Genomic DNA, 13,706 nt, shown 5'->3' on the forward strand with positions numbered 1-13,706 from the left:
CTCATTTTCCTCTCCCTGTGTCGGTGTTGAATTTTCAGGATCCACCAAAGCTTTACCCCCCGGTCATGGCGGAGAAGAGGAAGCCCATTCGTGTCCTGTCGCTGTTTGACGGAATAGCAACAGGTTAAGCCGAAACTTTTGCTCTTGCTTTTGTACGATGCTGTTTTTGCTCCCAAGTTGTTTTACTTTGATTGCAACTGAAGATGTTTAAATTCCGATTTTCCCCTGTGTGATTTGGTGAGCAGCCTGTTAGCCCTCCCTCTCCCACTGCTCCCCGCTCACTCCGCTGATATTGATCTCCTTTCTAAACCAGTTAGACTGGTGACGCATCTAAGTGGACCAGGGCTAACCCCATATGGGGAAATGTACAATTAAGGTTTGCGTAAGTAGGAAGGACTTAATCAATCATGCATCTCCTAAAAGGACATCTAGATGTTCTGAAAACTGGACATATTATGGTTTAAAGCAATTTGAAATCTTTTTAAATCAGGGAAAGTATCATATGCACCCTAAAGGGACTAAAAAGTACTTTTTATTTGCCTGATAACACATATTTGGATGTCTAAGGTGACTACTAATTTCAAGGGATCCACACCGAGCAGAGGAGATAGATGAAAACAATTTGATTGGTTGACCCCACCCCCTGAAATGGCCGCCAATAACAGAGTGGGTGAAAACTGAGCTTTTGTTCCATATCTGTGATATTTTTGCTAAGGCTTGACATAAATATTTGATTCGGTTTTGATGGTTCATGATTGGATGTATTGTTTTTGTTCTCGTGGAGAGGGAGGTGCTAAGTCCTCATCTTTGATTGAGGTGACGCCATCCAGAAATGCCTTACCCCACCTTTAAGAGCTCAGGAGATGTTGAAATAGAGGTTTTTATATATTGTTTGCAATCAGCATTGGTGAGGACTCGGAGGGATGAATGGATGAACCAACTCCAAAGCTTCATATCAACACGGACGCAGGTGGTTTCATTCAAATCCTGACAGGTTCGTCTAAAGTGTCTTCTGCTTCGACTCCACCTCGTGCAGGACTGCTGGTGTTGAAAGACCTTGGCATCCAAGTGGATCGCTACGTCGCTTCTGAAGTGTGCGAGGACTCCATCACAGTGGGCATCGTCCGGCATCAGGGTAAAATCATGTACGTCGGGGACGTGAGGAACGTCACGCGGAAACACGTGAGTTTACGCTCCTGGCTTTGGGCTCTTCACGCCAAACACCCGGTTTCAATGTTGCCTTTTCTACAACTCTGCAAAAAGAATATTTGATCTAATAAATAAACTGTAATGCATTTTGTAGATCAAATATTGGGAAACAAAGCTGTATAACCGTCTAATCGTCTATGTTGTGTGAAGAGATTCCTGCACATGTCTAAACCGACGTCCTTGTAAGGGGAGGAGGCATTAGTTAGGAACCAAGAAAACCTGCGATTCCTCACCTGATCATGAATGAAAATAAGATACATAAACAAAGTTGTTGTTTTGTTTTTTTTTATTACAAAATTGTAACTTTAAATGACTTCTGTCGCAATCTGGCGCTATTTAGGAAATAAAAATGTAAATATTAACCAGAATTATTTTCAGGCTATCTGCGTTTGTATTTTATGTCATGCATTTATTATGAATGTTCGGATTAGAAAAAATTAGAAATATGACATAAATGTGATTTTTCTGTTTGTTTCTGTCAAAATGAAAGAATTTAATTTCAGTTCAATCTTTTTTTGTATAGCATAAAATTAAAATCAGTCATCTGAAAACAAGTCCAATTTAATGTCATTGTAATTCAGTTAATCCAATTAATTCCAATAGAATCCAATTTCAAAAAGTTCTCATGAATGCTTATTTATGAAAAATCAGTCCAGCTAAGGAACCCTACAGGTAACGTCACAATTCTCCGTCCTGCTCAAGCATGAGGCGACAGTGGAGAGAAAAACAACAATTACCAACACGAGAAAACCAGAACCAGAACAAGACCCGGAGAGGTCGTCCGAAATGACCGGACATAGAGACTAGTTCAGATATCTGTCCATGAGACACTACAGAGAACAATGTCACCTGCAATAACAATAGAGCCCAGGGCATTATGGGAGGTCTCCTTGCAGTCCAGGCCTAAAGAAGCAAAACTAAAAGGGACGGTTTATTCCATCTGACCCAACTGCAACCATAAACTTTATCAAAAACAAAAAAGGCATGAAAAGTAAGACTCTTTTATAATACAGTGTTAAATATGGGGGCAAACAAATTCCTAAAAAGGTCACACTAAACTTGCAGGAATCTGGCTCCGATTACAGAATATTCACAACTTTGTCATCAACAGCAGCTTTTGTTTCCTAAAACGGGGAACGAGCTATCAGACGAGCAGATAATCCTGTTTAATCAGTCGTCCAACTCCGGGGCTGGTTCTCATAACTGGTTACCCATGTGTAACATTCATTAACTAAAACTTCCTCTGTCTTAATCTCCTCGTATCTGACTCCGTCTCTTATCTCGGCGCAGATTCAGGAGTGGGGTCCCTTTGACCTCGTTATCGGTGGAAGCCCATGCAACGACCTCTCGATAGTTAATCCCGCGAGGAAGGGTCTCTATGGTAGGTTTGTATCTACTTTGTAAAGCAGAGTGGACCTCGCTGTACTTGTGCCTTCACTCCATGATTATCTGTGTCCCGCAGAAGGCACCGGGCGCCTTTTCTTTGAGTTTTACCGGCTGCTCCACGAGGCTCGGCCGAAGGAAGGAGACAACAGGCCTTTCTTCTGGCTCTTTGAGAACGTGGTCTCCATGGGCGTCAGCGACAAGAGGGACATATCTCGCTTCTTAGAGGTGAGCTTCTTGGCCGACACCTGCTCTGTCCACCTGCTGAGCACGTGCCAGTTCAGGTCCCAACAGAGTCATTGCGCCATCAGCGCCCCCTGGTGGTCTTCACACAGACCGTTAGAGAGGAGCCCTGACCTTTTTCATCTCCATTGAAAACCCTTTTCGATTACAAAATTTGGCATCTGAGCCTCTAAAAAGAAGGATTTTACTCTTCACTTAATAATAGTTGATTTTGGGATAAACTTGTGTGATGTCTGAGAGACATTTCTCTCAGCGGCAGTTAAACACTTTAAATCTAATCTGAACTTTTCTTAATATACTCACCATCAAATAGCTTTTTTTAACTTGCTTGGCTTTGTTTACAGTGCAACCCGGTGATGATCGATGCCAAGGAGGTTTCCGCTGCCCACCGTGCCCGTTACTTCTGGGGTAACCTTCCAGGCATGAACAGGTCAGTGTCTGGATTGTTGAGGGAAGCAGAAAGTCCTGATAGAAAACATTCAGTATTGGTAGTTTTGATAGTTTTGTGGCCATGTTGAGCTCAGTTTTAGGAATGTAGTTCGGATCTCCTGCACCCCACATAACTCCCAAACACTGTCTGTTTCCTGCTGTGCATCTGAACTTTCTCAAAGGAATTAAAGCGTTTGTGTTTCTCTTAATAACATCAGTTGATAAAAAAGAAAATAAAAACATTTTAAAAACACAAATAAAACTGTCCATTACTCCCTACTCAAAGCTACCGGCGGTCAGTCAGTAAGATCGCCATTATTGCGCAACTCCTATTGCGATTCATTGTTTCATTCATCCAGAATCAAGAGTCAGAATATAAAGGTGGATAGCATCACAACCGTGAACCAGCTTCATGTTTCATGTTCAGTAAATAACCTCTGACTCCATCGTTACCTGTTTTCGGTGTGAAAATCAACAAAAATTATCCAAATATCGCTGACTTTCCGCTTTCAGCCTCCTGCGAGTCCAGGATCATAATGAGCCTTTCTCGTAAAAGCAGTCCTAGAAAAACAAACTGCACCCACTGAGACATGATTCACTAACTTTCTCTCATAAACAGAAAAAAAACAAAAACACTCTTCTCTGGAAACATCTGGGAAACAAAAGCCTGATGCTCACTTGCAGGTCCATATGGACGGGAAACAGACGCAGTTGATGCGGCGCAGTCATAAACCTTTTTAAGATGACGCTCTTGTGGAAACCAGAGAACATGACCGTACAAGGAAACTCCGCCCTCTGTGATGTCACAGAGCGCTAACGATAAAATATCGTCCGAACCCTGAAAACATCTTTTTTTTTTTTTTTTTTTCTCAGTGCTTCGTGTCTAAGATAATAATTAATAGAAATAACACTGTGTGGTATTTTCAGCAGCTCATTTTATTACTACTGTTTTCTATTAAAGATCCGTTCCAGCTGTTTGATTTATTTTGCCTCGTGAGTTTGTGTTTGTTGCTCTTGGGTCGACTAACCTGGTTGTTTGAAACCTCTCCAGGCCTCTGAGTGCCATATGCAATGAAAAGCTCTCCCTCCAGGGCTGCTTGGAACACGGCAGGAAAGCCAAGGTACAGTTTTAACGAGCAAATCAACAGAAATGCGTGCACATATACATATATACACTATACAGACAGCAAGTGTTGTGATGATTAATTATAAGGAGGATCCTGTGTGTTGAAAATATGCTACGATTAATCCGATTCAGGCAACTTAGTTCAGCAAAATCACAACACGCCGCGTCAGTCACCCTCGAGTTCATCATCGTCATCAAAGTAGGAAGGAAGAGTGTTTGGATTATTCGTTTATTTATTTTGTGTTCCTTTTCCAGTTCGAAAAAGTGAGGACCATCACTACCAGGTCCAACTCCATCAAGCAGGGCAAGGACCAGCACTTCCCCGTCTACATGAACGAGAAGGAGGACATCCTGTGGTGCACTGAGATGGAGAGGTACGCAGACCGACCACACAGAGCAGAGACAACCCTAACCCCCCCATAGCAACCCATAACAACATAGCAACATAGCAAATGTTTAAAGGGGGGAGAGGAACCATCTTAAGAAAAAAACAGTTTTCTCTGACTGAGGAACAAGCTGGATCATCTGTCCTGTTAGGTTTCAAGCGTAGGGTGGAGCAATTTATTGTAAAGTGCTTTATGATATTTTTTATACTTAAAAAAAACTGCAAAAAGATGGATATAGAACCACCGGGCGACGTGAGGAGAAACTCTGGGTAGAAGCCTGAGAGATGATTAAAAGAGACCACAACGGGAAGTCAGAGGGACGTCACAGAACAGGAAACAGGTTCAAGAATGACCTGGGCAAATGGAGAAACATTTAAAAAAACAGCAGAAAAAACAAGATGCACACAAAAGAATAAAGGAAAAATAAATAAAAACCTTGCATCACAATACCTGTCCTCTTTCCTCTGGAGGACGTGGGCTCCATGGTTTCCCTAAATGACTTCCAGTTTTGGTTCGTCTGACCTCAGTTCACGTTCACCGAGGTTTGGCTCAAAGAGGCCGTCGGCTCCTTCCAGTCCCGTCCAAACCCGCATTTGCAGAGTCCACAGGGAGCTGTGTTCTTAGATGGTGGTTTCTGGACGACTCCCTGAGCTCATAAACCGATTTTCAGAACACAATTTTCCACATTGTCCCACACGCGCTGAGATTTCTCCAGATTCTCAGGATCCTTTGATAATATTGAGTCCTGTAGATCAGCCCTGGTCCTCGGGACCCCCTTGTCCTGCACGTTTTAGACGTTTACCTCATCGGTCGTCGTCAGCATGTCGTCAAGGCCAGTGCAAGTCCGTGAATGACACCAGGCTGTGGTGAAGCATGCAGGACAGCGGGTCCTGAGGCCCAGGATGGGGACCCACTGCTGTAGATGATGAGACATACAAAGTCTTCAAGATTTTTAATTTTTTAATTATTGTAAAATTCTTTTACAATCTTTAAACTGCAGATTGGTTTCCGTCTTTAAAAACATCCCCTCTAGAAATAAGGCTGATATTCCTAAATCTAGTCAAATTGTCTTATATTCAGCAAAAATAACCAACAATGGAGCAAGGAGTTTTTGCCGTGCAGAGCCTGTTCCCCACGTAACGGGCTTTGTTTAATACCCCATAATATCACTGATGTTGACAGTTAACTCACATGAGAGGAAAAAATGTTCTTCCAGGTGTTTCCTTTTAGCACCACTTACTTTTCCGTCGTTTCCCAGTTTATTCTGAGACGTGTTGATGCCATCAAACTAAATACGAGCTAATAAAAGCTTAAAAGTATCTTAGTTTCAGCTGTCAATAGCTTTTCTTTGTTTTATTGTGAGTAAAATGTGGATTTACAAGATTTTTATACCACTGCACTCTGTTTTATTTACCCTTACACCCCCCACCCCCCTCCTGCCTCCTCCAGGATCTTCGGCTTCCCTGTCCACTACACGGATGTGTCCAACATGAGCCGGCTGGCGAGGCAGCGGCTCCTCGGCAGATCGTGGAGCGTCCCGGTTATCCGCCACCTTTTTGCACCACTTAAAGATTACTTTGCGTGCTTCTGAGCCGCCGGGAAGGAGCCGCCGGGAGCCGCTAAGGAACGACAACTGTACGTTGCGACTAGAAATAAGAGCCTTGATCCTCGAATTATACTCCGGTATAATTTGTAAGCGAAACGTAGATTTCACATTATTTCTTGTATTTGAATTGCAATTTTTTTTTTTTTTTTTTAATTCTATTTAATTTTTATGTCATTTTTACCTTTTAGCAGTGTTATCAAGGATTGTTGATTTGTTTGTGCAGGCTATACTTGAGACTATGCTTTCTTTTCAAGACACTGACACAGAGGTGCTAAACAGGTAAAAAGCTGAGGGGAGTTTGATGGGAAACATCGGCGAGAAAGAGAGAGGGGAGGGGTGGGGGGTGGGTCTTTTTTCATTTTTAAAGATATGTGAAATACTTTTGCCTCGTGAACGTACTGTACGTCGGAGCTGCGAGGCGACGCCTCCAGCTGCTGAGCTTCGCAGAGATGAGGAGGAGAGGATTTCCGTCAGTGTCGGGAGAGCCGTGTCTCTGAGAATCCAAAACACCTGATCACATATACCTCTTTGTTTACAGTTTCTATACACAACTGAAGGTAATAAAAGGTACTACTGTAATATGGTTACAATACCATGGTGCTTCAAGATGATGAAAAACATCATGGCCCATGTGGCACTACAACTTTAGACAACACAGAGCTCTTCAATCTGTTGCTGGACAAAAACAAAAACAAAAAAAAGTAATTATGTTTGACGTTTTTTACATTTAATGGAGAAAAAAAAAAACAACCCAGTTTTTGTTTCCACTGTTTGCAGCTCAGAGCTTGTCCTCTTTTACAGCTTTTATACCGTTTCTACTGGTGCTCGTTTGATCTCTCAGCCTCTCGGGCTCTCAGGCCCGGATCTGCACAAACTGAGTGAAGCTAAGCCGCATGGGAAATGATGTTTTCAGTCATTCAAAAACGAAAAACAAAAAAAAAACAAAAAAAAAACAAATAACTTTAAGATCAAAGTCTGTGGTGAGCTACTTTTTTCTAATTTCATCCTGACCAGCGATATTACTGTACAACTGTCTGTGGTTGCAGGAGGGAGGCCGGCGGAGTCGGGCCTCCGTCCTCCTCAACATCCACCTCTCTAAACTGAAAAAAAAAACAAAACTGTCAGGTGCAAATCCTCAACAACATGGTGCGGCTTCACAAAGTTCTTCTACCTTTTTATAGCAATTTTGTGCTGTTTTATCAACATTATAAAGCACTTTTATATGTATACTTTCTTTTTTTCTTTTGTGTTAAATATTGGTTCTTGTGAATCTTTGTTTTTTTTTTTTAGTTTATGATGTGAACTGTTCTACCCTCGTGTAATACTTTTTGTATACAAAGTAGGGCTGTGCCAATAGAAGTACACGTATGGCTTTTGATATGTGAAACCTGTTATATGACTGTGTACAGTAGGTGGATTGACATTTTTAATCACCAAGCTTCTTTCCTGTCCGCCATCATCCACATTGTTCCTTATTTTGAAGCAGCAACGATTGTAAGGTGTAAGACAGAGTTCGAGGACTGTGTCGTCTGCTTTGTGTAATGTTTTGTCCCCTGTGAAGGACACTTGGGCCTCTGCTTTCCCCCTGATAAATAGTCTCATTGGTACATTTTAGACCCGTCTGCAACCAATCAAATCGGGGCAGGGGCAGGGCTTTATGCGATGGCCTCTTAACAGTAGCATCCAAAAACAAACATTTAGCTGCAAAAATATGCTGAAGATGATGCAACACGATTCAACTGCACGCCTTTCAGTGGGCGGGGCTTTGGGCGGGCCCTCTAGTCTAAAAGTCCAATCCAGAGGAACCGGACCGGTTCTTCGCACTAAAGATGAAAATAATGACTTTTTGTCGGATCAGAAGATAAAACAAAGAGATCAGAGATAAATGAAGAATTGAAGTTTCGTCAAAACAAAAAACTGACAGCATCATCAGCACTCAAAGAACAAAGAGGCTAAAAGAAGCAGATGTTATTTCTTATATATATATCATATTTAAGATTAAAAAATTTGAAATTTAATTTCTTGATGTACTTAGTTTCTTAAGTGACCTTATTGCCATCGTTTTTCTGTCCACGACGATCTCATTCTCCCTCCTCCAACACCCAGCATCCCTTCATGTTTGTACATTTTGTACATAGAGTTTTCAGGTTTTAAAGTTGCTTTTTGTTTGTTTGTTTCACATGTGATGTACAAATATAATTCTTTGCTAATATATATCATCAAAAAAAAATGTTAGGGGGGGAAAAGTAAAAAAAAATGGGATGAGAAATCTGAAGTTGCTTTAAGCACTAGATGTACTCCGATCAGCTTTTTCATCCCGGTCCGTCGGTGTCAAGTGAATCCAGATGTTGAGTCTTGTGAGCGTCTTATGGACAACTTTTAAGAGGAACGGTTTCAGCTTCGCTGCGCAGCCCTACACGGCGGTGTGTACATTTAAATTTCTGTTTTTTTTTTGTTGTTCTGCTTCTGTTTCCTTTTGTAAGGCTTTAAAAAGAGGGTTTGCAGGTGTTTCCGATGGTGCTAAACATTTTATCTAATCAAGAAAACTTTTAAAAACAAAAAAAAACAGCATATATATTTGATTGGAAGAGAAATAAAACATGTCCTGACCATGACTGTTTTCAGTTCCTTGTAGTAATGCAGAAGAACTATTATTTCACTCATATAATTATATTAACAAAGGCATTTTAACTTTGTACTTGAAAAAAAAATAAGGATAAGAAATAATGAAAAGGTATCCTATATTGTTTTAGACTAGAGATTGCTGTAGTTGGTGCTTATCTGTGGGAAAATCGTGTGAAATGGTAATAACTTTTACTGTAGCATACTGTATGCTTTTACACGCATCGCTTCTTTATCCTACATTCCACGCCGTACTTTTTCTCCGTATCTGTTTCCAGGATGTCGCCTGGAATTGAAGCCTATTTTGTTTTCGTTTGTTTTCATCAGCAGCATCTTTTCATTTTACTGTCGGAGGCAGGTCAATGATTCGATATCTGGGTTATGCTGCTGACGCTCTCTGTGACTTTTGGTTCTTTCATAACTGTTTTTTTTTTTTGGCCTTTATGATTTTCCTCAAGACCAGTTTGTACAGCAAATGTAGCAGTCATTCTCCACTTTGACCCCTGACCCCCCCTCCCCATACTTATGTTTAGTGTCCAGAGAGAAGATAAAAGGCTCCATATGTACTTGTGCTGGAGAACACTTGAATAAATGTCTTGTTTTTGTGCAAAACAAAAAGTCTGCCAACTTTTGCCTGTTTTTTTTTTTCTTCATATTTGCCAACAAGTACAACATTTAAAGACCATTTACACATACTCAATTTTAAATAAAAAGACTTAAGTCTGCTTAAAAACATGAAAGATTGTACTCTGGAGCAGTAGAAAAGGGGTGTGTGGTTTGATGAATCCAGATTTTAACTTGCTCAAGCGTGACGGGAGGATCAGAGATGGAAGACTGGCGGATGAAACCCATCACACCAGGTTCCCACTGCAAACCTGTGATGGCAGTAATATGATCGGGGGCTGCAGTAGTATGATCGATTTTATTTCCATTTAACAATGTTGAAGATCTTTGGGAGCCTCCTGTAAATTACATTGCAGTAATAACCTTCTCAGGTGCTGCTGATGCACATGTTCACTCCCGAGCAAAAGGCTCAGATGGGTCTGAAGAAATGCTGTCAAATATATTAAATTCAACCCCTACAGTTCCAGTGGAGCTTTCGTGTGTAGTCGAGTCGCTCTGCCTCGTTGCCATGTCGTCTTACAGCAGTCTGGACTTCTCTAGCGGGCCCTGCTGGTTCTGAGCTGATCACACTGCCGGTCCTCTTCTGATTTCACAGGAAGGTAAGGTTTGCTGGCAGGAACTACAATCTTACCCTAGTGGATTGTACTATATTGTACTACGTATATGGCTGCAGCTGTATTAAGGTTTTTCTGAGGGCATGAAAGGCTCTGCAGCAAGCAGCTTGTTTCTTGGCATCTCAACACCTGAGTGTTAACCACTTGTAGAGCAGCTCTGGATCTGATTAGGCCCGATTAAGTTGTCGTTCTTTGGCTTTAAAATCAGCCATAAATTAGAGTTCACACAATGAGCCTGCACATGAACATCCAATTCAATCTTATTTTATTTATATAGCATCTATTACAACACAAGTTGTCTCCAGGATCTTTCCAGAGACCCAGTTGATTTCACCTTCGAGCAAGTAATACATAATTAATGGCAGGTAAAAACTCCCCTAGAGGGAGAAAAACTCCCCTTTAGGAGGGAAGAAACCTTGACCTGGATCATAAAGGGGGGACCCTCCTGCTGGAGGCCAGCTGAGCAGAGCAGGAAAAGACAGAACAGACAGAGATAATGAAGAACAGATAGAGGAAAGACAGACAATGGTTTAGCTGGTGCACTACAGGGATGACTATATATAAACAGATATAGACAGCAGACAGGGGGGGGGCTGCAGGTATGCAGCTCCTGAAGCTCTGGCCTGCAAACATGTACAGAAGTGAAAAGGAGGATGATTGTGGTCCAGCAAAATTTCTTTCCAATGAAAACTTTGGAAAAGATTATTAAACTCCTTCGAGAAGATGCTTTAATAGAGCCAGGGAAAAAACATTGAATGTTTCCTATGGGTGGTGACTAAAATTTGCAGGAAATTAGAAAAAAAAAAAAAAAAAAAAAAAAAAACAGGGTTGATAATGAAAAGGAGTCAATACCAATGAGTGCTGAGACACTGATTGGAGAAAAACACAGGAAAAACATTTTTTTGACGTCTGATCATTTTGACATAAGTGTCAATTGTTAATCGACATCGATTGGTCTATTTATCGGTTGATATCTTCATACCCACACACGTATTAAAGCAGAGGAAGATTTTTCGGGATACTTATTTACATTCAGAAACATGGAATATTGTTGTGTCAAATACCAAGTATTCATACTCCAAGCCAGCAGAGGGCGACCACACACAGAAGTGATGGTGCTCCCAGGAAGTGCACTAATTGGGACCATGTTCACCTGTGAAATGTTTGGTTTGGTCTCAAGCTCTCTCATCCCCCTCTCCTGGACCGATTTGAAGACACAACTGGTAGGAAAGAACCAGTTTTAGGATGTGGATGTAACTTTTTGTTTTCTAGTTTAGTAAGTCCAATGCCATTTAGGTTGAATTAATTTGTTTACGCTAATTTGTGCATGTATAATTTATTGAAAGTAAAACAAAAACAAAGTGTTACTTTGTTTTAGTTAATATTGATCATTTGAAAAATTTAAGTTAAGAAATTAACTTTGAGAAGTTAATTTGAACGATTGTTTGAGTAACATGTATTATTTAGAAATCTTAAAGGAAACATGCTTACTGATTGTTTAAATTGAGTCTGTCTCTTCTGTTTTATCTTAAAGGTTATCAACCTACTCTTTATCCCATCCATTCCATTATTTGTTTATCCCCATTTAAACCATCAAACCCATCTTCAAGTTAATAAAAAAACTTTGTATTAAGAAGCTTTGGGTTGTTTAAACAGTTTTTCAGGTTTGGACAGAGTTGTGGTCACAAAACGCATAACTTGACAGCCTCCTTTCCAATCTCTCCACAGATGAGACACTGCTGTGTGGGGGAGGACAGGAGCAATGCACTGCCTCATGATGCAGGACTGCTTCATTCGCCCTGGCCCACCAAACTTCATGTCTTTGCAGAAGTGGCACTCTCCACATTCCTTTTGCAGACATGCCTCACATTTTCAACAGCGCATTCTTCTCCTGGCACCAGATGTTCCCCGACTGGTTGTCAGCTTGAATGCTGATGCAGGAGATGCTGCCACCTTATGTTTCAGCCAGTTGGGAGGCCGGGGGCTTTGCATGTACACCACAGGAAGTCCAGTAATTGCTAATTCGGGGTCATCAACGGCATGTTTTTTTTTCTTAAAGATTTTTTTGGGCTCTAGTGGCCCTTTATTCAAGTTGCTTCTCAACCAGTGTCTTGAGTCCAGTCAGTTCAAACTCTGTCAAATGAGTCAATTTGTCACGATGCAGTTGTAGTAGGACCCAGATGCAGGAGACCAGAAGGCAGGAGTTTAAAAACCAGTGATTTATTTTATGAAAACAAAAGTTCTGCTGAGCAGGATCCAAAGAACAAGTGCTCAAACAAGAACCAAAAACCTGAACTTGGAAACCACGGAGGGAGGAAACAGTACGGCCCAGCAGGGAGCAAGGGAACGACCCAATATACACAGGGGTCAACAAGACACAGGTGCAACAAGACGATCAGGGCCGATGGGAAACAGGAAGGTCAAACCAGAAGACACGGGCTCCAAAATAAAACATCTGAGATTCAGAGGATGGATAGTCAGCGGGGGTTTTGGGGAAATCGAGAGAGGTGGAGCTGTTTTCAGAGTCGATGGATAAAACAGATTTGAGGAGCGGGCCCTTCCTGCCATAAGGTGACAAGGAGCTGTACTCTGCAACTCTTTCAGATCTTTCTCCCTGCTCGTTTCTGACGCGAGTCCCACATGAGTCCTCGCTTGTGTCCTGACTCCTGGAGTCAGAGGAACAGCTCACTGCCTTTGGATCTTCTTATTTACAAGCAAGCGACAAGGACCATTTGGGGGAAAAGTGGTTTAGGGAGTAAAACAGTAAAATTGTAGCTCTACAAAAGGTAGAAAACTATTAGGTAGCATTTTTTTGATAAGGTAGCATAAATCGATAGATGCTATCAGTTTATGCGGCAGTAGCATTTTTCAACAAGCAGCAAAAATCGACAGAACACCGATAGGACGCGCACCAACAGCAAGTATATCTGGGCTCTAAACGCCTTTAGCCAGGGTGCCAAGTAGTTGTCGAGAACAGTTCATGACATCAGAAAAGTTTAGGATGACTTGGGAAGCAGGGTGCAACCAAGAGCCCTCCACTTCTCTTTCTTTGTAATAATGTGTGTCCCATGCTGACTTGGTGTATTACCTCTCGTTTGAACAGTTGGGCACTCAGCTATACAGAACACGGAGACCAACATCAGATTTAGAGCCACCACTGACTCATACAGGGTGTCTTCAGGAAATCTGGAGCAACCAACTGAAGAGTGTAAGATTTTAAGAGAGATTCTGTCACTACTTAAACCTTTTTTAAATACTTCTCAATGTGGCAACGCCTTAAGACCTCAAAACATGCATTTTCCTAATCATTTTACTTACTATTTTACCGCAGGAATTATTTAATAATTACTTCATTTACCTTTGCCTCACAAAAATTCTGGGTCATAAGTATGAAGTCTCAACTTCAGATCAAATGTTAGAAGACACCTGGTCAATCCAAGGTTTTTTTTTCTTCATGTTTCCAA

The 13,706-nt window shown here is 41.3% G+C and overlaps 1 protein-coding gene across 4 annotated transcripts in view; it reads left to right on the plus strand.

The window, feature by feature from the left end:
- dnmt3ab (DNA (cytosine-5-)-methyltransferase 3 alpha b) overlaps positions 1–9,631 on the plus strand; it is a 48,167-nt gene extending 38,536 nt beyond the window's left edge. For all 4 annotated transcript variants that reach the window (XM_061744218.1, XM_061744221.1, XM_061744219.1 and 1 more), the window contains 8 exons: positions 39–123; positions 1,037–1,182; positions 2,500–2,590; positions 2,672–2,820; positions 3,180–3,265; positions 4,316–4,385; positions 4,646–4,764; positions 6,226–9,631. In XM_061744218.1, coding sequence (XP_061600202.1) covers positions 39–123; positions 1,037–1,182; positions 2,500–2,590; positions 2,672–2,820; positions 3,180–3,265; positions 4,316–4,385; positions 4,646–4,764; positions 6,226–6,367 — 888 coding nt within the window. In that variant the 3' untranslated portion in view covers positions 6,368–9,631. The remainder of the gene's footprint in view (positions 1–38; positions 124–1,036; positions 1,183–2,499; positions 2,591–2,671; positions 2,821–3,179; positions 3,266–4,315; positions 4,386–4,645; positions 4,765–6,225) is intronic.
- The last annotated feature ends 4,075 nt before the right edge of the window (positions 9,632–13,706 follow it).

The sequence above is a fragment of the Cololabis saira genome, chromosome 16 (assembly GCF_033807715.1).
Source record: "Cololabis saira isolate AMF1-May2022 chromosome 16, fColSai1.1, whole genome shotgun sequence".
Taxonomy (NCBI): Eukaryota; Metazoa; Chordata; class Actinopteri; order Beloniformes; family Belonidae; genus Cololabis; species Cololabis saira.